Source organism: Ylistrum balloti, unplaced genomic scaffold (assembly GCF_031769215.1).
Source record: "Ylistrum balloti isolate Yb309-2 unplaced genomic scaffold, AGI_CSIRO_Ybal_v1 Utg370342, whole genome shotgun sequence".
Taxonomy (NCBI): domain Eukaryota; kingdom Metazoa; phylum Mollusca; class Bivalvia; order Pectinida; family Pectinidae; genus Ylistrum; species Ylistrum balloti.
In genome coordinates, this window is record NW_026782246.1 from 791,694 (window position 1) to 816,323 (window position 24,630).

Consider the following 24,630-nt stretch of genomic DNA (forward strand, 5'->3'; position numbering starts at 1 on the left):
TGTGTCGTATGTTGTGTGTCGTCTGCTGTGTGCTATCTGTTATGTGTCGTATGTTGTGTGTCGTCTGCTGTGTGTTATCTGTTATGTGTCGTATGTTGTGTGTCGTCTGCTGTGTGTTATCTCTTATGTTTCGTATGTTGTGTGTCGTCTGCTGTGTGTTATCTGTTATGTGTCGTCTGCTGTGTGTCGTATGTTGTGTGTCGTCTGCTGTGTGTTATCTCTTATGTGTCGTATGTTGTGTGTTGTCTGCTGTGTGTTATCTGTTATGTGTTGTATGTTGTGTGTTGTCTGCTGTGTGTTATCTGCTATGTGTCGTATGTTGTGTGTCGTCTGCTGTGTGCTATCTGTTATGTGTCGTATGTTGTGTGTCGTCTGCTATGTGTTGTATGTTGTGTGTCGTCTGCTATGTGTTATCTGTTATGTGTTGTATGTCGTGTGTCGTCTGCTGTGTGTTATCTGTTATGTGTCATATGTTGTGTGTCGTCTGCTGTGTGTTATCTGCTATGTGTCGTATGTTGTGTGTCGTCTGCTGTGTGCTATCTGTTATGTGTCGTCTGCTGTGTGTTATCAGTTATGTGTCGTATGTTGTGTGTCGTCTGCTGTGTGTTATCTGTTATGTTTCGTATGTTGTGTGTCGTCTGCTGTGTGTTATCTGTTATGTGTCGTCTGCTGTGTGTCGTATGTTGTGTGTCGTCTGCTGTGTGTTATCTCTTATGTGTCGTATGTTGTGTGTTGTCTGCTGTGTGTTATCTGTTATGTGTTGTATGTTGTGTGTTGTCTGCTGTGTGTTATCTCTTATGTGTCGTATGTTGTGTGTTGTCTGCTGTGTGTTATCTGTTATGTGTTGTATGTTGTGTTATCTGTTATGTGTTGTATCTTGTGTTGTATGTTATGTGTTGTATATTGTCTGTCGTTTGCTATGTGTTATGTGTTGTATGTTGTGTTGTATATTGTCTGTCGTTTGCTATGTGTTATATGTTATGTGTTGTATGTTGTGTGTTGTATATTGTCTGTCGTTTGCTATGTGTTATCTGCTATGTGTTGTATGTTGTTTATTGTATGTTGTATGTCATCTGCTGTGTGTTATGTGTTATATATTGTCTGTCGTTTGCTATGTGTTGTATGTTGTGTGTTGTATATTGTCTGTCGTTTGCTATGTGTTATTTGCTATGTGTTGTATGTTGTGTGTTGTATATTGTCTGTCGTTTGATGTTGTGTGTTGTATATTGTCTGTCGTTTGCTATGTGTAATCTGTTATTGTTTGTTGACTATCGTATTATATTCCAGCCATACCTTTACTACTGATGACACTGTCAGGAATGTGTTTAGCCAGTTTAAATTCTCTCTCCTCCCACATCTTGCTGATCTGCATGATTTTCACCTCGAGATCAAACTCCTCTATGGCTCCGAGGTAGATATTATGAATGAGCTGTGCATGTTCCTCAAGGTCATATGCTAGAAGGTCAGCTACAGTGTACTGCTTCATTCCATCATAAGTTTCGTTCATCCCAACAAAAATGGCCTTCCAGTGACGCTCCTAAAGTAAATTGAGTTGTAAACCACTTATTAGCTAGGCCAATCAACAAAAAAATCACAATATTCATCACACAGTAAGTGCATGTCTGGTAACATTCCCACCTACATTATCAAAACTTTAAAAGAAACCCCAACAAATATTTATCATTGTCTTGTAACAAGTACATTCTCTCCCTGGAGTCAGGAGATAGGTTTTGATATACAAGTAATCTTCCAGTCTCCCTTGATATACATAAAACATAAATTATGCCATCTGCTTGTTCAGTTTCAAAAATTTTTTTTTTCAAATTGTTTTCATGTCTTTACGGGCTTCACAAATACTATTTTTGGAACAGAAAAGATGTTTGATTTAGAGAAAAATGTGAAATTTATAAGATAATTTCAACTAATTTGATATTCAACATTATTTTTGTGGTTATATATTCAAAATCTATCCATGGAAATAGAAGTATTTTGTTAGGGTGTAGACGTCTTGTTTGACAAAAAGAAAAATCTGACTGACCAACTCATTACTATATGTGACCTATTTATACAACATGATAAATCAATTGTAGGTAAGTACATGTACTTGTTTGATAGTGAAATACAAGAAAAAAATAACAAATATACCTTGAGAGCCTCGTTAGCCAGTTTGTGAAGGACAGGTAAGTTTTTCTTGAATTCTGACATGGAATGGAACCACGCCCCTAACACCTGATCTCCAAGCGGCAGGTAGGGCTTCAGCTGTGCAGCCGCCGACTGCCACTCAAACAGCTTCTCCAATGCCTTCTTGATGTTCATCTACAACATGAAAAATTGGTAACCAGTTAGAATATCGAACACAGGAGCAACTGTCAGGTCTCTAAATATAGTAAGATACATTTAACCTATATACTGAACTATTATGAATTTTCATAGAAGTTTTATTTTCCTTAATTTCATTGGCTCTCTAATAACTAATTACATATCATTTCATAGGATAAAGATTAACATTAATTTTTAGAAAAAGTTGATAAGTACAGCACTAGCCACATTATTACTATCCTGTAAATTGAGAGCAGATCTCATGTGGCCTTGCTGTAAATTACTTGTGGCTTTACTGTAAATTTAGCACAGATCTCATATGACCTTGCTGTAAATTAGCCTTGCATCCTTGTAACTTTAGTATGAATTTAGCTCAAATCTCATGTGGTCTTGCTGTAAATTTAGCTCAAATCTCATGTGGTCTTAATGTTAATTAGCTGTACTACCTTCCTGAAAGGCGTAGCTTTCCAGTCATCAATGGAGTGTCGTGTGACCTCAACATACTTCCACACTTCCTGTCGTACGTTCATCTTTGTCGTCAGATCTTCTAAAAAGTCAAGGTTGTAGGCTTCCCCACAAATGGCTTCTCGCCACCGACTTGCCTGTCGCAGTCGTGACAACACGTCAAAGAACTGGTCTCGAATCTACAACATGATGCTCACATTGTAATGAAATCACAAGGTAAAATCAGACATATTTGAAATTGTTTCAGATAAACTCAGAGTAACAGTATTGTAGACTACATACCCCTCTCATCTCCTGCAGGATTGCCGTGGAGTCCTGGTTTGTGTCCAGGAACTTCCCGTTGGTGGCCTTTTCGGACAGCTCCAGGACCTGCTTTTCCAGCCTCTGTAACAGGACATGACAAACATAAGACAAACACATACATTCTATATCAGTGATCACTAATATACACCATACAGATAACAATCACATTCTGGATAGATTCATGACACAATAATGACATCCAAAACACAGGTACATTTGATCACTCAAATCCTTCAAAATTTGATTTTAATCAATGCTATATGTATCAGTAGCAAGTGAGGAACACATCAGCAACATGGCATACATCGTCAGACAATAGTGAAACCAGATATACTGAAGACGTGTCATGTAAACATAAGTTCAAAAAAAAAAGGCATATATATTTGACCAGGAGCTGTAAGCAAAAATGCCCAATACGCTGTGCTTACAAAGAAAACACAACAAGTTGGTAAAGCTGTGTAAATGGTAAATGAATAAAAATACTGCAACAGGTTTACCATATATGTTTGTGAAAATGGATTGAAAAATAAAAAAAAAAAAAACAGAAAAAAAAGATTCTGTGATGTTTATCATCATAGTACTGATTAAATAATGTCAAACCTAACAGGTATCTAATTATTCTTGAGCTGAATGTAAAATCAATTCCAAAAAATTTTTAGATTAAGTTCTTGCAATTAGCTTTGTATCTCTAAAGGAAAAATATTTGACCGTTAAACAAGCTTTAAATTCTATCATTAAATTTACTGGCATTTACCTCAAGTAACAATCCTAGAAAGGAATTCAATAAATTAAATGAGGAAGACTGTGCTTTATTAAAGCTGAATTTTTAAAAATGTTATTCATAATACAATGTTTACTTGCGAAATAAAACAGAAATATCTGAAATTCTTCAGAAAATGTGTTAAGTTGTGAATTCTTTAGAAAAATGATTTGGGTTATATATTCCTTAAAATAACTATTTTGTAAATATACATTCCATCACACAACAAATTATCTTCAATAAACAACATCACACATAAAACAAGCCAATGAAACATACAACATATTGTCATCATGTTATAGCTATATTGCATTAAAACAAGCCAATCTGCTTACACAGAAAACACACTGGCTGGACACTGGAATCAAATTTAGCATTCATTAAGTATTTACCCCACAGCAACAGTCATCTAGTCTATAGATCACTTCAGCCAGTTACACAAACAAACACACGTCATCTTTGCGCTTAGTGTACACACCTAGTAAGGTGGAACACTTATTGTTTACCTGTATTTTACATACTAGAAGTTTAGTTATAATTAAATCATATTAGGAGCTGCTCAAACAGCTACAGAAAACATGATATTATAAACTGCCTTATTACAAAATATCACCTTGAGGAACTGCTTAAACTTTTAAAGAAAACTCCCAATTAGGAGTAGATAGAATCATCACAAAAATAAATCCCTATTAGGAATTGATTTAATTATCACAGTAAACTCCCTATAAGGATTAGATCAAATTTAACTATTACAAAAAACTCTCTAATAGTTGACTTAAATATCACAGAAAACTCCCTATTAGCAGTTGATTTAATTATCACAGATACACTACCTATTAGGAGTTGACAGAATTATCAAGGAAAACTCTCTATTAGGAGTTACTACTGGGAAAATTATTGACAGAAGACATGCTACCTGGAAATGCTTTAATGTAGGTAAATTTACTTCTGGGGATTTACCTCACAACAACTACACAAACTCACTATTAGGAATGGTCCTATTACAAAAATCACTATTAGGAATGGTCCTATTACAAAAGTCACTATTAGGAATGGTCCTATTACAAAAGTCACTATTAGGAATGGTCATATTACAAAAGTCACTATTAGGAACTGCTTCAGTTATTATAGAAAGCTCACAATTAGGAATTACTACTGGGAAAATCATGGACAATAGATATGCTATGAAATCATGTTTCTACAAATTTGCTTTTCAACAGCTACACAAATTCATAAACAGGAACTGTTTAAGTAGGACTAGACAAAACTTACTATAAGGAAATATTGAAACAACTAGACACTTTCTGATAGGAAATAGTGTTAAAAAACTGCAAAATACAATGTTTTAACAACCACAGAAAAGGTAAACACTTATTAAGGATTTATTTACAACTCACAAGTAAAAACACTTTCAGAAGCTATTTTCACAACCACTCAAAATGCACTACTGGTATTAAGGTCTTCATTAACTCCAGGTTTTCGCTATACTATATTAGGGTACTTCACAGAAGTTAAAAAAGTGTTTTGTTGGTGAGTGTAAGGCTGATTAAGTGTTGTATGGTGAGTGTAAAATTGAGTGTTGTGTTAGTGAGTATAAGGCTGATTAAGTTTTGTATGGTGAGTGTAAAATTGAGTGTTGTGTTAGTGAGTATAAGGCTGATTAAGTGTTGTATGTTGAGTGTAAGGTTGAGTTAAGTGTTATGTTGGTGAGTGAGTGTAAGGCTGAGTAATTGTTGTGTGGTGAGCGGAGACTTAGTAAGTGTTGTGTGGTAAGTGTAAGATTAAGTTAAGTGCTCTGTTGGTGAGTGAGTATAAGATTGAATAATTGTTGTGTGGTAAGCGGAGACTTAGTAAGTGTTGTGTGGTGAGTGAGTATAAGATTGAGTAATTGTTGTATGGTGAGTATAAGATTAAGTAGGTGTTGTGTAGTGAATGTAAGATTGAGTCACATGTAAGATCAAACCATTGTTGTGTTGTAAGTATAAGACTGAGTAATTGTGTGATGATCTAGTGTAAAATTAAGTAATGTATTGGTTAACGAGCATAAAATTAGATAAGTGGTATTTGGTGAGGGAGCATAAAAATGATGAACTGTTTTGTTGGTGTCTGACGAGTGTAAGATTGAGTAAGTGTTTTGTTGGTGTGTGAAAAATGAGTGCCATAACTACATGTATTGTGTTGTTGAGTGAGCATTGAGTTAGCAGGTCACTACACAAACTGCACACGTGTACCATGTAGAGGCTGGGATTTCTCATCGCCTCCACCTTCTGTTTCAGTGTCTTTGCCTTAGCCATACGCTGGAACCACAGGAACATTTCAGATACAAATAATTCATGGCTCTGACTTGTTCACAGACTATATATTATTTTCTGTTGTCAACATCATGTGTTTTTCTTTCTGAAACAAATCTCTTCACAGCACAAAACTGCTATCTATTCCTATGGCAATGACTTGTCATTTGGCCAGACATCAGATAAATAAAACACACATTTAACACATTGTACACAGACCACACAATTTTACATATACATATATTACATTCATGTGAGTTTCTAAGGGAAATAAGTATTGTGTAATCAATATTTAACTCAAAAAGTGAAAAAATTGAAAACAAATGATTTTAAAATGACAGTGAACATTTGTATAACGTCCGTGATTGTTTGAAAAATACAAGGGAATGTTTTTAGGTTTGCTCTAAGGATAGGAAAGAGACATATGTGACTCATCATACAGTCATATACATCAAGTGATACTGTTCCCTCTTTGATATTAACTCTTAAGCCAGAGTTAAAAATATATTTGTTTGTCATATGCTGACCAAACTATCCTGGAATAGAGTAAGCAAACTGAAGCTGTTTCTGAAGAATGTTGTAGAAAGTGAAAAAAATTCATGTACATTTAAAAAAAACAAAAAATGTTATCTAAAATAAAATTTTGAGACTAATGAAAGTTTCTGGGTTTGAAGCGTTAAAAGTAAGCATATTCATCGTTTTTATTTTCTGGCCAAAGTCAGAAATACAATACCAGACCTGGTCATCTTCCTATGACTGCATTAGGCAATAACAAAGGAGGAACATTACAAGTGAATGGAACTAAATATATATAAAGGTAAGTGACCACTGCAGTGACCCACTGTCCAGCAACATCCTGGAGAGGGTTAACATTGGGATGGGCTCACATCATTACAAATGCGTGGATGGTTTGTCAGGTGACATATGGAATATAAAAATTTATCACTCACATTCTGACCCTTGATATCATAAAAGAGAAACCAGGAAATAAATGTGAATAATTGTGTACACTGTCATCATAGAGCAAAAATAAAAACCCTTGCAGAGTTGTGTCCCTTGAATTTGGCCTCTTATATGACATAAATGTTTTAAAGCTTGTAAACTGATGACTGGATATGTAATCTCAATGAGTTGCTATCCTTGATGAAAATAGAAAGATCAGTCTTTATCATATTAGACAATGAATTTCACAAAACTTAGATCTCTATGATTAATTAACAATCAGAGAGAGAAATAAAAAATCTGTGTTCAACATTACCTGGAATGTATCCTCCAACAGTTTAGTCATCAGCGGCGTCTGGGTGTTTACAAACTCTGATGCATCTTGCATTTGGAGCATGAATGCCTCACCTGCAGCAGAGACATTCTCTTCATTCTTCTCTTCCTCTGGAGTCAGCTGACGATACCCCATCCTTATCACCTACAACAGAACTCACAGTTAAAATGGATATTAGGAATAGTTTTCAGCAGTTATACAAAACGTTGATTTAACATAACTACATTATTATAAATGTTTACTCGAGGGAAGTGTTCAAATCCAAGTTCATTGAGCACTTTCACATTACTGTATGAAATCTTTTTGTAAATATGTACTTCACCCTAAAAAATCTGTTTAATTTTGAATTATACTTTGTAAAACAGTTGTTTTACCTCAAACAAAGATTTGATGTATTCCATTCGTTGTTGGTACAGAGGAGCATTCTTCTTGTAAATGTTGAAGTTCTTGGCAAACCTCGCAAATGCGTCCACCGATGCTCGTTTGTCCTTCATATTCTGTAGAAACAGCAGAAACACAGTCAGTTAAATGGCAAAGTAACTTAAAACTCAAAATAAAACAGACATAACTACTTAGAGACTAACTCCTCTGAAAGACATTAAGTTTAGAAGACAAAATACAATTTGACTTCAATATATTGCCACCCTCTGTCCAATGATAATTTGGCAGGGCAATGAAACAGGTTTGGCAATATATCAAGTTATCTTTTTGAGATAAGAATAAATGTATGCAGAGATTTTTGTAGAATTTATTTCTCCTAACGAGTCCAGAGCATCCTTTTCAAAATTTTTAATGACTCCAGTTACAAAGTAATATTAACAGTGAGTTCAAAATATCTATTGAGTCCAGAAGAAAAAGAGCAAAGGGTTCTAATATTTTATTCCCTAAAATCACTGTGCATGTTTGATAAACATTAATCTCAGTGACTGGACTAGCACACACATCAATATATTAGCGGGTTTATGAATATAAGTTTCTCTTATTGTGTTCAAACTAAATTTGACAATTAAATACCAACAGTAAATGGACGGTCGATATGAAAAGAAGACATTACATAATTACAATCACATTATAGTGAAATCCTACCCTTCTTGCCACAGTACACACAGGTATTCATACCTTATCATGAATCAAATGTTTCTGATTTGCAGTGTAATCATCAAGGTTTCCTCTCAAATCAACAAAACCAAACTTTCAGATTCACCACCACAAAGTGCCTCCAGTCTATTACACTCAGCCTCTCATCTTACACTCACCTACAACTTTATTGTCCAGAAGCCTCGCTGAGGGTGGCTATGATTATTCTGCATGTCTATCTACATGTAATAGGTTACAACTTAAATGGATCCCCATTCATGAAGCTGTACACCTGACTACACTGATACACACCTGTAGGACTTCCTCCATCTCCACACAGAAACTGGTAGCCAGCATCTTTGCTTCTTCAGCCACAAAGGTCACGACCTCTTGGTAGATGTCATTGAGACGAGGGAGGAGTACCTCATGAATGGCCATGCAGTCTATGTAGAACAGGTTGTTCTCTGTGGAGAAACTCTTGTCAAAGTTCCTTATTCTTTCAGACCATTGTCGCAGTTCAGTCAGTCTTTGCTGTTTTAAAATGAAAGTGGATAGAATGAACTTATAAATTTTTAAATTTGTAACTGTGAAAAACAAAAGGACAAAAAGGACAAAAGAATATCTTTCAAAGGAATGCTAGGTTCTGACACAGGATAGGGATTCTAACAATGTAAAAACAATCTATTAGAAGTGTTTAGGTTGGTTACAGGTTGTCTTTTTACCTCTATAGTGTAGGCAGCCATTCCTTTGAACTCTTTCAGAGATTCATCATTCCATTTTTTGCAGAAGTGATGTATGGGATGGATCCAGACTGCTCGCTCACAGTATTGGTCAATCTCTTCTAGGCCAGCACGAATGATCCTGCTGTGTTCCTTAAGGGCCAGCTGGTACTCCAAACTGTCAAATAAAATCACATCATTTCAAAACATGATGAAAATTAAGCAGAAAAATATATATTGGATAAATGAAAGATCTACAATTTGTCTTGGAAGTTTAATGTGGAAATGACCATAGGAAATTGACTTTTCTGGTAAAGTTTTTAAAATTTTTTTTATTCAATGTACTTTAGGCCATGGCTAAGGAACCAGTGTACACATTACTGAGGGTCTGAATTATACAAGATTTCAGATCTGAAGAAAGTTTATTTTGAAGTATTACAAGGTTTAATGAATTTATAATGTTACTCACTCCTTGTCCAGTTTGTCCTCTAGGTTTGCTCGTGACAGTGGGTCGTACTGACCCATGAATCCCTCTCCCATCACCACTAATCGACCTTCATCGTCTCGAACAACCAGATCAGGTGTCGCAACCCCCATCACATCTTCTTCTTTGTTCATTGTCTCTGTAAATAGAGTCAAAAATCACACTTACTCTTCATAACAATAAAACTATTATAAAAATCACACTTAGAACACAGTCTAATTTTCACCATCCACTATCATTCTGCCAAATTAACTTACCCTGTCGAGGGAGGTCAGGTAACATTGCCCCATCATCCCCAAGAACTGACTTGGACATGCCCACCTGAGACTCTACATCAGTTGCCTCCCCTGTGGTTGTCTCTCCTGCAGTTGTCTCCCCTGCTGGGGTGGCCTGGGATGACATGGCTTTGTCTCGGTCTCCAAGGTTATAGTGACTGTCCTGCTTCAGGGAGCTTTTTGCTGTACTTTTTCTTCTCTCAGGTGCAATTCTAGATTAAAATAATGCCACGCCACTACTAAATATATACTCTTAATAATAACTAACAACATTTCCATTTTCTATTTTAATTCTGACTATCTTCCATCTATAATGAACATTTACCCTAGTTGAACGCTTTTCAGTACCAGGTTCTCATCTGGTTTAGCAAGTATAGACTATCTGATTCAGCAGTGTTCTCCTGTATCAGACCCACTCTTCAGATGACTGACTCACCGCACATTGTCCACAGACTTGGCTGCATCAGATTTAGTTGGAGCAGATGATTCCGTGTCATCTCCAACAGTATCCTGATCTGGTGGGATTGATCCATCAATGGGAATTGCATTAGCAGCAAGTACAGTTGGAATGCCCTTCAGGGTGCTGGCCAGGACCTTAATAAACCGGTCAGGAGGTGGAGATAATCCCAAAACATCTAAAGCAAAAAAAAAAAAAAAAAAAAAACCGTAAAGCACTATATGACAATCGTCAATCTGGATTCTTCTGTACATGCAATTAAACACGTCTGTATAGCTCAAAGTTTTGTATTAAAAAGGGGAATAAATAATTTTTTTACATCAATATCTTTTAAAAAGTGGTGATTCCTTCATTTAATGCATAAAAAAGACATGAAATATAGATCCCTGATATATATTACTAAATATAGGAAAAGATGTTTATTAGAATTAAAGCAATCCTTTGAATAAAGCTTTTATTTGCCAGGTATATCGCTCTGTGATCTGCTAAGGGCATTTTCAGGCAGGGCCTTCTTGTAGTAGAACATACATGAAGACATTACATAAGGAGTGCACTGTGTAAGTCTGGTATAAATGGCTACCTTGTTTTGTGATGATAAGATTGGCCTTAAAGAATCCCTCCCTTGGTGCCTCATCGCCGATCTTCAGGACTTGATCCACAAAAGAGATGACTTGGTTCTTACAAATGTTAAACATGTGCTCCACAATCACCTGGTCCACAAGTTTCACAAAGTTACCCAGGCGCCTACAACCAAACAAACAACAGCTTCTGACGGTACACAAATCTGTTACTGTACTGTTGTCATACACATAAAAGTACCATTTTCACATTTCTGTTTTCTACAGTACTCCGTCACTAATAAAATATTCGTAAATCTATTTTAATGAGCACTGCTAAGATTGCCATTTTCAAGGATTTCTGTTTTTTGGCTATATGTTTGGATGGAAAAAGTTTCTGTGAAAACTCAAAAGTTTTTGTAAAATTGTGAGAAATAAAAACCATCTCAAGAAAAAAAACTGTGATCATACAGGATATGACAATATATTTATACTACTGGATATAACAGTATATTTATACTACAGGATATAACAGTATATTTATACTACAGGATATAACAGTATATTTATACTACAGGATGTAACAGTATATTTATACTACAGGATATAACAGTATATTTATACTACAGGATATAACAGTATATTTATACTACAGGATATAACAGTATATTTATACTACAGGATGTAACAGTATATTTATACTACAGGATATATATTTATACTACAGGATATAACAGTATATTTATACTACAGGATATAACTGTATATTTATACTACTGGATATAACAGTATATTTATACTACTGGACATAACAGTATATTTATACTACAGGACATAACAGTATATTTATACTACTGGATATAACAATATACATAGGACTTTGAATTCTTAAAAACATTAATGTTCAAATTATGACGTATATAAAGCACTTTATAACATATTTATACTACTGGATATAACAATATACATAGGACTTTGAATTCTTAAAAACATTAATGTTCAAATTATGACGTATATAAAGCACTTTATAACATATTCAAGCACTGAAATGTTCTGATTGGCAATATGTAGCATTATAAATGACAATATTTATGTTGTAACAATGTGAGGTACAGATGATTTCAAAGATTACTGACCCTGTCTCACTCCTGGCTTTACGCAGGTTTTCTGCTCTATTCTCTTTCTTCACTCTCTGCATGTGAAGCGAGTCCTTGGAGCTAAAATTAATGAAAGATTGTAAGCATTATTTACTTCACCAACCAAAATAGGAAAAGAATTTTGTTTTTGACCACGAGAAGTTTTTTTTTATCTTGAGTTTTTTTTTCATTCTACAGCATTTATGAGTATAAAAGAATAATACAGTATTAAACAGGTAAAATTAACAGTACCATGACTGGGACAGGCATTTATGACAATTATACCATGACTGGGAGAGGTAATAACACACTGACAAATTAACAGTACCATGACTGGGACAGGTAATTATACACTGACAAATTAACAGTACCATGACTGGGACAGGTAATTATACACTGACAAATTAACAGTACCATGACTGGGAGAGGTAATTATACACTGACAAATTAACAGTACCATGACTGGGACAGGTAATTATACACTGACAAATTAACAGTACCATGACTTGGACTGGTGAAAATACACTGACAAATTAACAGTACTATGACTGGGACAGGTAATTATACACTGACAAATTAACAGTACCATAACTTGGACTGGTGAAAATACACTGACAAATTAACAGTACCAAGACTGCGACAGGTAATTATACACTGACAAATTAACAGTACTATGACTTGGACAGGTAATAATACACTGACAAATTAACAGTACTATGACTGAGACAGGTAATTATACACTGACAAATTAACAGTGCTATGACTGGGAGAGGTAATTATACACTGACAAATTAACAGTACTATGACTGGGACAGGTAATAATACACTGACAAATTAACAGTACCATGACTGGGACAGGTAATAACACACTGACAAATTAGCAGTACCATGACTGGGACAGGTAATTATACACTGACAAATTAACAGTACCATGACTGGGACAGGTAATAACACACTGACAAATTAGCAGTACCATGACTGGGACAGGTAATTATACACTGACAAATTAACAGTACCATGACTGGGAGAGGTAATAACACACTGACAAATTAACAGTACCATGACTGGGACAGGTAATTATACACTGACAAATTAACAGTACCATGACTGGGACAGGTAATTATACACTGACAAATTAACAGTACCATGACTGGGACAGTTAGTAATACATGATATATAACACAAAATCTTCTGTATACTCACAACACTGTCTTTTTCTTCACCTGGTCCTCACAGTATTTCAGTTTCTTGAAAGATTCTTCAGCTGTTACATCCATCACCATCTTACAGTATCTGTATATGAGTCAAGATAATAATAAATTCTATAGGCACAAGAACATTTGTTCTGACTGTTTGCATTTACAATCACCCTAAAACTGTTGACAGAAATACTTGAAGTTTCTGTTTAATAAAAGTTAATAAAAAGTAATTGGTGAGAGGAATTTTTTTTATAGAATTAATTATGAATATTTCACTGTTAAGAATTATCAAACATACCTAACAATGGGGCAGTTATATTAATACAATTGATTCACATAAAATGTGCCAGCTCAACAAAGCTCTGCTGAATTCTTACATGCAGTAAAAAAATTTTAACATTTTCAAGGAAAGACATGTCAAAAGGCAGGAAATTTAATCAACAGATTGAAAGTACCTGAAAAATTTCTCCAGGAATTTTTCTGCTTGTATATTCTTGTAATTCACGTAATTCTCAAAATCAGACAGCTGGTAAGTTTTACTGAAAATGAAAAAAAAGAAAACATATTCATCAACGAAAAAGTAAATGTCCTTTAAAGTTTTTCATTTATTTTGGCATATTTCTTATTTGATATATAAGATTAATTTTATATGTCCTGAAAGTGTGATAAATAAACATATTTTTTTTCTTTTATTTATAGGATATCACATTACTTAGACGGCAGTTTTGATATTTTCATACGTTCCAGCCAATCAGAGCCGAGGATTGACTGTGACTTATTCCTGTGGAAACTGATCCTCGTGCTGAAGATAGGTCTTCGTGGTGATGATGATTTCATAAGATGACGTAACTAAAGCAAATGTTTTTAAGTCTGTAACAATCAAATTTTCCAGAAGAGGGTATTGCTCATTATATGTTTTAGGTAACAACCTCCTGTGCGCCACCTAGTCATTCCATATCGAAACACACCACTTAGTGTTAGTCCTAGTTCTTTTCTGAGTCCTTTCCATATGTTTCTTTGCGACATCGTCTGATGTAAGAGCGGGACCAAATCTTGTAGAATTTTGTTTTGTTTCATTTCCAAATGCCGATAACGACTGTGTCGGAATAGAATATTCCAATTGTGTCAAAGTAATGTCTTCATATTTTGTCTTCAAAATATCGATAAAATCGTCCCTAAAAATGTCGCAATGGGTATCTCAACTGATCATTCCCCTTGCTGTATGAGATCAGTCACAATATTAAAATCTGCCTCGCTCACATAATCCGACATGCTTACACCGGAAGAATTTTCATAAAAATGAACTTTATGTTTTAGGAATAAATAGAAAATACTGAACCTTTTTCAGCCTCTTTCAATCGACGCATTGCCTTACATTGGTTAACCAATCATGTGCAAGTATACCCTTAATTGGACCATAATTGACTCCGCCTTGTACCTTTCGGTCAGGGTGGTGGGAGAAGGGTCAAAGGTTAAATGTAGCTGTCTAAATTGGTTAGATGTATTAAGTGAAACCTTCACTTAATACAATCTAATCTTTACTTACTCAACATCAAATGGCAGAAACTTGACAGTGATCAGCTCTTTCAGCAGTCTGGAATAAAAACACACCGAGTTATCTAGGAGGTTATTGTGGCAAACGATACAGCATGAATGAAGGCAAATCACAATAGCACAGATTACACGTACACATTTATTTTAAAAATCTTTCAATTTCTTGATCATATCATCAATGTCTATGTGTATTAATCTACTATATTTAAATGCTGATTATAAATTTGTTATGGTGCTACCTTGAGACCTGGAGTAACGCTGCACCGAATGCTGGAACAGCTGGTAACAGGTTAGCGGTCAGGTTGTCTTGACGCCGTAGGAAGTCCAAGTATCTTTTGTTGCAACGCCATCTGTACATGTTAAAAATTGATACTCAGTACTGTCAACAAATATATGTCTTAATTATTTAAAGAGATCAACTGAACATATGGAAAAAAAAGTGTCAAATTTAATGCAAGGCACAATTTTCAACCAAAGACACTTGTAATTTGTAATACCGTATTTGTCCTAATAAGAGTGCCGGGCGCCGGTAAATAATAAAATTGCTAGGGCGCTTTTATCAGAACAGGTGCCCTTAAAAGGACAAATACAGTGTTCTAGTTTAGAGATAATGAAAGATTCTAACATGAGAAAAACCAATACCCAGCAAGCAGTAGAACCTGAAAAAGGCTGCTGATAGATAAGGAAATACAAAATGGAAATTGCTCGCTGATATTGAATTTGGTGTTAGTACTAAAGGCTTTGTGTAAAGAAAACTATGCCTTTCCTTTGTTAAGTAGAAAAGTTTCAAGCTATCACACAGATAAGTTTACTAATACCAAAATGTGAGTTTTCCATTGGTAGCCAATTTTATTGAATCATGGATCTGACTCCTTGTAACATGTGCTTGCAGATCGGCTCACATAACACGGAACGTAAGTTTTCATAAAAGAAGCTATGAAATATGTACCTGGACAACAAAGAACAATCTGTGTACCCACAGATGCTGACAGAGTAATCAGAACAGGTTTGCTTTTTCGTGTTGATATTGTAGGCGTGCTATTACAGAATCGTGTTCTACTTTGGCAAGGACGCAAATTTATTTGCAATTGTGTTTTAGATGAATGATATTTTAAGAAATATCTTCATAAAACCTACTTGCAGAACATTTTCCGTATGAGGAACTGTTTGAAGAATGGGATGGACGACACAGCTGTCCATAAAACAGCCTCTCTCTGCCACTCAGCCAAACTGAGGCTCTCACTTGGTTGATCTGGGTAAACATGCAGCACACCAAAGGTGGAAAACACATAGTGTTCAGGGTCAGCCTGTAAAATCAAAACACAAGTTGTGTCAACAAGAAAACTCATAGATTTTGAATGTCATTCGCAAAAATTGCTAGTTGAGAAAGCCAGAGCACTGATGAAAAAGAGACCAGCCAAGTTATACAGGTTAAGTTTCCAGATTCACAGGTTTAAATCTCCAGGTTTACATATAAAGTATTCAGTTTTTCAGCTTAAGTCTCCAGTATTACAGGTTAAGTCACCAGTATTACAGATTAAGTCTCCAGTATTACAGGATAAGTCTCCAGTATTACAGATTAAGTCCCCAGTATTACAGATTAAGTCCCCAGTATTACAGTTAAGTTAAGTCCCCAGTATTACAGATAAGTCTCCAGTATTACAGGTTAAGTCCCCAGTATTACAGGATAAGTCTCCAGTATTACAGGTTAAGTCCCCAGTATTACAGGATAAGTCTCCAGTATTACAGGTTAAGTCCCCAGTATTACAGGATAAGTCTACAGTATTACAGGTTAAGTCCCCAGTATTACATATTAAGTCTCCAGTATTACAGTTAAGTCTACAGTATTACAGGTTAAGTCCCCAGTATTACATATTCAGTCTCCAGTATTACAGATTAATCCAGTACAGTTAAGTCTACAGTATTACAGGATAAGTCTCCAGTATTACAGGTTAAGTCCCCAGTATTACAGTTAAGTCTCCAGTATTACAGATTAAGTCTCCAGTATAACAGATTAAGTCTCCAGTATTACAGGTTAAGTCACCAGTATTACATATTAAGTCTCCAGTATTACAGGATAAGTCCCCAGTATTACAGGTTAAGTCTCCAGTATTACAGATTAAGTCTCCAGTATTACAGATTAAGTCTACAGTATTACAGATTAAGTCTCCAGTATTACAGATTAAGTCTACAGTATTACAGATTAAGTCTCCAGTATTACAGATTAAGTCTACAGTATTACAGGTTAAGTCACCAGTATTACAGGATAAGTCTCCAGTATTACAGGTTAAGTCCTCAGTATTACAGGATAAGTCTCCAGTATTACAGATTAAGTCCCCAGTATTACAGATTAGGTTAAGTACCTCACCACAGTATTACAGGTTAAGTCCTCAGTATTCAGGATAAGTCCAGTATTACAGGTTAAGTCCCAGTATTACAGGTTAAGTCTCCAGTATTACAGGTTAAGTCCCCAGTATTACAGGATAAGTCTCCAGTATTACAGGTTAAGTCTACAGTATTACAGGTTAAGTCACCAGTATTACAGGATAAGTCTCCAGTATTACAGGTTAAGTCCCCAGTATTACAGGATAAGTCTCCAGTATTACAGGTTAAGTCTACAGTATTACAGATTAAGTCTCCAGTATTATAGATTAAGTCTCCAGTATTACAGATTAAGTCTCCAGTATTACAGATAAGTCTCCAGTATTACAGTTAAGTCTCCAGTATTACAGTTAAGTCTACAGTATTACAGGTTAAGTCACCAGTATTACATATTAAGTCTACAGTATTACAGATAAGTCTCCAGTATTACAGTTAAGTCTACAGTATTACAGGTTAAGTCTACAGTAAGATTCTCCAGTATTACAGGTTAAAGTATTACAGGTTAAGTCCCAGTATTACAGGTATTACAGGTTAAGTCAGTATCCAGTATTACAGGTTAAGTCCTCAGTATTACAGGATAAGTCTCCAGTATTACAGGTTAAGTCCTCAGTATTACAGGATAAGTCTCCAGTATTACAGGTTAAGTCCCCAGTATTACAGGTTAAGTCTCCAGTATTACCAGTATTACAGGTTAAGTCTCCAGTATTACAGGATAAGTCTCCAGTATTACAGGTTAAGTCCCCAGTATTACAGGTTAAGTCCCCAGTATTACAGGATAAGTCTCCAGTATTACAGGATAAGTCTCCAGTATTACAGGTTAAGTCCCCAGTATTACAGGTTAAGTCCCCAGTATTACAGGTTAAGTCCCCAGTATTACAGGATAAGTCCCCAGTATTACAGGATAAGTCCCCAGTATTACAGAATAAGTCCCCAGTATTACAGGTTAAGTCCCCAGTATTACAGGTTAAGTCCCCAGTATTACAGGTTAAGTCCCCAGTATTACAGGATAAGTCTCCAGTATTACAGGTTAAGTCCCCAGTATTACACAGTTTAAGTCAAGTCTCCAGTATTACAGGTTAAGTCCTCAGTATTACAGGATAAGTCTCCAGTATTACAGGTTAAGTCCTCAGTATTACAGGTTAAGTCTCCAGTATTACAGGTTAAGTCCTCAGTATTACAGGATAAGTCTCCAGTATTACAGGTTAAGTATTACAGGTTAAGTCCCCAGTATTACCCAGTATTATTACAGTATTACAGGTTAAGTCTCCAGTATTACAGGTTAAGTCTCCAGTATTACAGGATAAGTCCCCAGTATTAAGTCTCCAGTATTACAGGTTAAGTCACCAGTATTACATATTAAGTCTCCAGTATTACAGGATAAGTCCCCAGTATTACAGGATAAGTCTCCAGTATTACAGGATAAGTCTCCAGTATTACAGGATAAGTCTACAGTATTACAGGATAAGTCTCCAGTATTACAGGATAAGTCTACAGTATTACAGGATAAGTCTCCAGTATTACAGGATAAGTCTCCAGTATTACAGGTTAAGTCTCCAGTATTACAGGTTAAGTCCCCAGTATTACAGGTTAAGTCCCCAGTATTACAGGATAAGTCTCCAGTATTACAGGTTAAGTCCCCAGTATTACAGGTTAAGTCTCCAGTATTACATTTGAAGTATAGTGGGCTATCTGCCACCTACCTTATTTTTGGCAACAGAACGCAGGTCATAAGGACGGTAGTGACGATTCTCCACCTTGTTAAAGTAAATGGACTGGATTTTGCCAATATGGTGAAGTTTGGCAAAATATTCCACAGCTTCTCTGCCTGTCATGTCAATCACTTTCTCCTCCTGATAAACAAATAGTTTTTTTTATCAGTTTTTTTATTTCAATAAAACTCCATCCCATCTCAGAATCCAGTTTTTGTTTAGGGGTACCTTCCACAGAATTTAATTGATAATTTTATAATAAGTACCTGTTACCCTATATTAGGGAGTAAACAGAACAAGAAATCTCTAATGAGTTCGTTTTTCTTCACCTTTTATCGGAAAGATTTAATTGAACTATAAATGTATATTGAATACCACATGAGCTTATATTTTTAACTCTTGTATGTGAGAAGACTCATCTGAGTTAATTTTTCTGTGCCTGTATGCGAGAAGACCTTATAAGATACTTTTTCATTACCTGTACGCGGGGAGTCTTGCTGTCTTTTTGACTCCCTGACAGTGAGGAGACAGAACTTCGAGGAGTTGGTCTATTTGTCTTGGGAACTTGGAAATCATTCTTTGTCTGTAACACAGCAATATCGGCACAAATTAAACATCTTGTCTCTTTTTAAACTATTACTAAACAGTTTGTTATTCCACGGTGCAGAAATCAGCTCCCCTAATGATTCTGTGACTCATTATGTCCAATAGATATTACGGTGACTGAAAGTCTGATATATTTGTCAGTGTCAGTTTATTTATCCTCAGTATAGTTGCTGATATATATAACTTGCTACAGACTTTTTCTTTTTCAAGAATTATTGATATTAAAACAGAGATTATGAAGCTGACAATCAGATTGTTGCAGCCAAAAAACAGGTTTTTACCAAGCTCTTTATAAGAAACCTGTCACAAAACCTTGTTATAAATGTGTTAGAAACTTTAGATTATACCTCATCTGGTGGGTCAATAATATCTGTAGCAAGAGCAGTGGTGACCGTCCCAAAATGATGACTCCATATTGACTCTCCTATGATAAAAACAAACGCTAATTTGAAGTTTATGTCTGACGTGGCAAGAAATTCAAAACCCTTATATTGCTCACATGCTATGCAGTTAATCAAGATAATACTGCTAAAAAGTTTCTTTAGTAACTTCCTTGTTTATTGAACTTTTTATTTAATGAATTTAAAATCTGATCTTTGTTAAAACTTTGTAACCCTTTATCCTAGCATACTATTGGTCTTAATAGTCATTTGTTAGAACAAACTTGATTTTCTTTTATCCCAGCATAAGGTTACAAAAATCTTGCTTACAGAACACCTGATTGTTAAGAAGTATAAAAAATCTATATTGACTTATTAAACATACTTGCAGCCATTTCCATAGCAACCCCAGCAATAGAACTCCTAAGATCACCAATGGTCAAAGGTTTTGTAAGTAACATGGGCTCATCTTCTCTCTGTAATAATCAACAAATATATCACAACACTATTGTCTGTCATCATGTACTTCACAACACTATTGTCTGTCATCATGTACTTCACAACACTATTGTCTGTCATCATGTACTTCACAACACTATTGTCTGTCATCATGTACTTCACAACACTATTGTCTGTCATCATGTACTTCACAACACTATTGTCTGTCATCATGTACTTCACAACACTATTGTCTGTCATCATGTACTTCACAACACTATTGTCTGTCATCATGTACTTCACAACACTATTGTCTGTCATCATGTACTTCACAACACTATTGTCTGTCATCATGTACTTCACAACACTATTGTCTGTCATCATGTACTTCACAACACTATTGTCTGTCATCATGTACTTCACAACACTATTGTCTGTCATCATGTACTTCACAACACTATTGTCTGTCATCATGTACTTCACAACACTATTGTCTGTCATCATGTACTTCACAACACTATTGTCTGTCATCATGTACTTCACAACACTATTGTCTGTCATCATGTACTTCACAACACTATTGTCTGTCATCATGTACTTCACAACACTATTGTCTGTCATCATGTACTTCACAACACTATTGTCTGTCATCATGTACTTCACAATACTATTGTCTGTCATCATGTACTTCACAACACTATTGTCTGTCATCATGTACTTCACAACACTATTGTCTGTCATCATGTACTTCACAACACTATTGTCTGTCATCATGTACTTCACAACACTATTGTCTGTCATCATGTACTTCACAATACTATTGTCTGTCATCATGTACTTCACAACACTATTGTCTGTCATCATGTACTTCACAATACTATTGTCTGTCATCATGTACTTCACAATACTATTGTCTGTCATCATGTACTTCACAACACTATCGTCTGTCATCATGTACTTCACAATACTATTGTCTGTCATCATGTACTTCACAACACTATTGTCTGTCATCATGTACTTCACAATACTATTGTCTGTCATCATATACTTCACAATACTATTGTCTGGCATAATTTACTTCACAGTACTATTTTTTGTTGTCATATACTTCACAATACAAATGTCATAAAACATTTATTCCATAATAACATTGTCTGTCACCATGTATTCTAGACTACTACAGTAATGTCTGTCAACACTTAGCAGGAGTTAGCACAGGAGTATTAGCACTACTTACCGGCAGTACAGGATTATAAGGGTTGGTGTTGTCTGGAAGGAGCATGGCCTGTCGAGGTGTGTGGTTGGACTTTTGGGGTGACAAACAGCTCAGCTTTACTACTGGTGCACTATAGTTGTTAGCTGGTCTTGACCCATACTGGCTCACTTTACTCACCTCCTAAGAATGGAAATAAAATTGTCGTTTTTAAAAATTGAAAGACCAGAATTTCTGTCAGTAACTGACTGCTGTTTTCTCTTGCACAGGTAATTTTAATGTTTATGTTATCTTGTACAACAAGTTTTTTTTTTAAACTCTGATCTGGATTGGGCTCTTTTTTGCCATACAGTAAATAAAATATTCCATTGAATGAAGATCTGTGTGAGTAACTTTCATGTATTGTTATTTGATTAAATACATGTAATAGATATAAAGAATCCTTTTTAATGATCTTGAAACTGCTGTGATATTGGTGCTACCTTTGGGAAGACTTTAGACAGGGACTCAGATATCTGTAAATCAAACAGCCTCTCCCTGTGTAGAGCCACATGGTGTAACACTCGCTCAATGTAATGAACGATCTGAAAAGTACAGTAAACAAATTGTGGTAAAGATGTAAATGTTCCGATCAGAAAATCGCACAAATGTCACTGTTATCTACATTACAAATCCAAGCTGTCATTGGTAAATTTGTATTATGTCATTAGTAAATAGTGTAGCTATCATTGGTAAATTTGTACTCTGTCATTAGTAAATAGTGTAGCTGTCGTTGGTAAATTTGTATTCTGTCATTAGTAAATAGTGTAGCTGTCATTGGTAAATTTGTATTCTGTCATTAGTAAATAGTGTAGCTGTCATTGGTAAATTTGTATTCTGTCATTAGTAAATTGTGTAGCTGTTATTGGTAAAATTGTATTCTGTCATTAGTAAATAGTGTAGCTATCATTGGTAAATTTGTATTCTGTCATTAGTAAATAGTGTAGCTATCATTGGTAAATTTGTAATCTGTCATTAGTAAATAGTGTAGCTATCATTGGTAAAATTGTATTATGTCATTAGTAAATTGTGTAGCTGTTATTGGTAAATTTGTAATCTGTCATTAGTAAATATTGTAGCTATCATTGGTAAATTTGTATTATGTCATTAGTAAATTGTGTAGCTGTGATTGGTAAAATTGTATTCTGTCATTAGTAAATTGTGCAGCTGTTATTGGTAAAATTGTAATCTGTCATTAGTAAATAGTGTAGCTATCATTGGTAAATTTGTATTATGTCATTAGTAAATAGTGTAGCTGTTATTGGTAAATTTGTATTCTGTCATTAGTAAATTGTGTAGCTATCATTGGTAAATTTGTATTCTGTCATTAGTAAATTCACTGCCATAAAACAGTTTTATCTGAGTTTGAGTTATTGTTTGTTTTAAACTTTCACACTAACATCGAAACACACACTAAAATATTATGTATCATATTTTTCACTTATTGTTGGCACCAAAATGATTTTTTGTAAGGAATGAAATTTTGAAATACAAAATAATAAAATCAAAGACTATGTAAAATGAAGCAGAATAACAGATTTATAATACTGGAGACTAAATGCATAAGGATTGTATACACTACCTCTGGTTTTATTTCTGGAAAGTCTAACGAATCCTTTAGTGGCTCCAGTAAACACAACACCTCATGCAGGAAAACCCAGGCAGCTCGACTGTAACCAGTAAACTTATAATCAACAACAAGTCTACGTAATACCTACATAAAGATATTCTATTATGGTAACAAAGATAATTTTATTCAACATAATAAAATACTTAAACGTTTATACATAATTATTTGCTGTAGTAGCAAATCTTGGATTATCTTTCTTGTTTGTAAATATTCACAATTAACAGTCACGTATTCCTGTGTTGAGAATCTTTTAGGGAGCGTTAAGATAAAATGACAATGATACTAAAGATTGCTTATAGACACAAGTACAAGACATCAATTTTCAAACACTATCAAATATGATCAAAAATTATTGAACATCTGCGGAGTGTTAGTAGGACAACCTGTCCTGTTGCAGGGCTGTGATGAAGACAGCAATCAGTTCTTTCTTCAGATTTTTCACATCTTCTTCTAGACTCTCTCCACTTTTTAACCTACAAAGAATAATGTATACGAGAAATGTAAACTAGTAGCAGAGAGGTAATACATTTGTAGATCTACATGTACTAAGTCATCAGTATATCACATTTCCTTATGTTTTGTCGTTATCCAAGATGTAATTCAGCATCATTAATCTTCCAAATTATTTAAGAAATAGATTTTGTGTAGATGTTAGATATCAAATGGCTGATACTTTTCATTTGTTCTGGTTGTGGTAAAATGCACAGAGATTTAATTTCACTCTCATCTACTTTATTTGTAGTGTAAGGGGATAATTCTCAAGTCTGTGTTTTAGGAGAATTGTCCTTTTCCAATCAAGTCAGTGTTTTGGTAGCATTGTCCTATTGTCAATCAGTGGACTATTTACCCTAAACACTGACTTGATGAAACAACAATTCCTCCCCAAAGGACACTGACTTTATATTCCGCCCCCCCACCCCTCCTCCACCGAACCCAAAACACTGACTCTTTGGTGAGTCTCAGGTGGGCTGACAAGAGAAATAATTCCTCAGTAATACACTTGTGTAAAAAAAATGGTTCAAATTTCAATTGTGTGACCAGTCATGTTTCCATCATAGGCCTATTTTCAGCTGTAAGCTCCAGAGCTAACTCTAATTTGCTTATCATAAAATCCTACAAAATTCAAAGGACAAAGATTTTAAAGGAAAGTGAGAATAATCAAACATCTTGGAGAATATGTGTGAAAGAAAAGGTGAATTTGGTTGTTACCTTTGACGGACTTCCTGGGCCCACTGTGCTGCCTTGTGACGGGGAGAAGGGGCTGGGGAAGCCTGAGAGGGAGCCACCAGGCTGGTCTGACCATCTCGTAGCTGTGGCAGGCTGGATGTCTGGTCAGGAAACTGGTCCAGCTTAGCAGCCAT

The 24,630-nt window shown here is 35.1% G+C and overlaps 1 protein-coding gene across 1 annotated transcript in view; it reads right to left on the bottom strand.

The window, feature by feature from the left end:
- The window catches only part of LOC132553644 (dynein heavy chain domain-containing protein 1-like), an 87,988-nt gene extending 63,358 nt beyond the window's left edge, over positions 1-24,630 (bottom strand). The window contains exons 1-29 of the mRNA XM_060217904.1: positions 24,479-24,630; positions 23,653-23,742; positions 23,222-23,309; positions 22,083-22,184; positions 21,625-21,783; positions 20,511-21,434; positions 20,335-20,425; positions 19,917-19,993; positions 19,442-19,546; positions 18,955-19,104; positions 16,010-16,179; positions 15,112-15,222; positions 14,865-14,912; positions 13,774-13,857; positions 13,323-13,412; positions 12,120-12,200; positions 11,007-11,170; positions 10,406-10,604; positions 9,952-10,181; positions 9,680-9,833; positions 9,214-9,388; positions 8,804-9,022; positions 7,789-7,911; positions 7,397-7,534; positions 6,079-6,144; positions 3,067-3,168; positions 2,766-2,963; positions 2,146-2,316; positions 1,294-1,537 (exon numbers count right to left, since the gene is read on the bottom strand). Coding sequence (XP_060073887.1) covers positions 1,294-1,537; positions 2,146-2,316; positions 2,766-2,963; positions 3,067-3,168; positions 6,079-6,144; positions 7,397-7,534; positions 7,789-7,911; positions 8,804-9,022; positions 9,214-9,388; positions 9,680-9,833; positions 9,952-10,181; positions 10,406-10,604; positions 11,007-11,170; positions 12,120-12,200; positions 13,323-13,412; positions 13,774-13,857; positions 14,865-14,912; positions 15,112-15,222; positions 16,010-16,179; positions 18,955-19,104; positions 19,442-19,546; positions 19,917-19,993; positions 20,335-20,425; positions 20,511-21,434; positions 21,625-21,783; positions 22,083-22,184; positions 23,222-23,309; positions 23,653-23,742; positions 24,479-24,630 — 4,705 coding nt within the window. The remainder of the gene's footprint in view (positions 1-1,293; positions 1,538-2,145; positions 2,317-2,765; positions 2,964-3,066; positions 3,169-6,078; positions 6,145-7,396; positions 7,535-7,788; positions 7,912-8,803; positions 9,023-9,213; positions 9,389-9,679; positions 9,834-9,951; positions 10,182-10,405; positions 10,605-11,006; positions 11,171-12,119; positions 12,201-13,322; positions 13,413-13,773; positions 13,858-14,864; positions 14,913-15,111; positions 15,223-16,009; positions 16,180-18,954; positions 19,105-19,441; positions 19,547-19,916; positions 19,994-20,334; positions 20,426-20,510; positions 21,435-21,624; positions 21,784-22,082; positions 22,185-23,221; positions 23,310-23,652; positions 23,743-24,478) is intronic.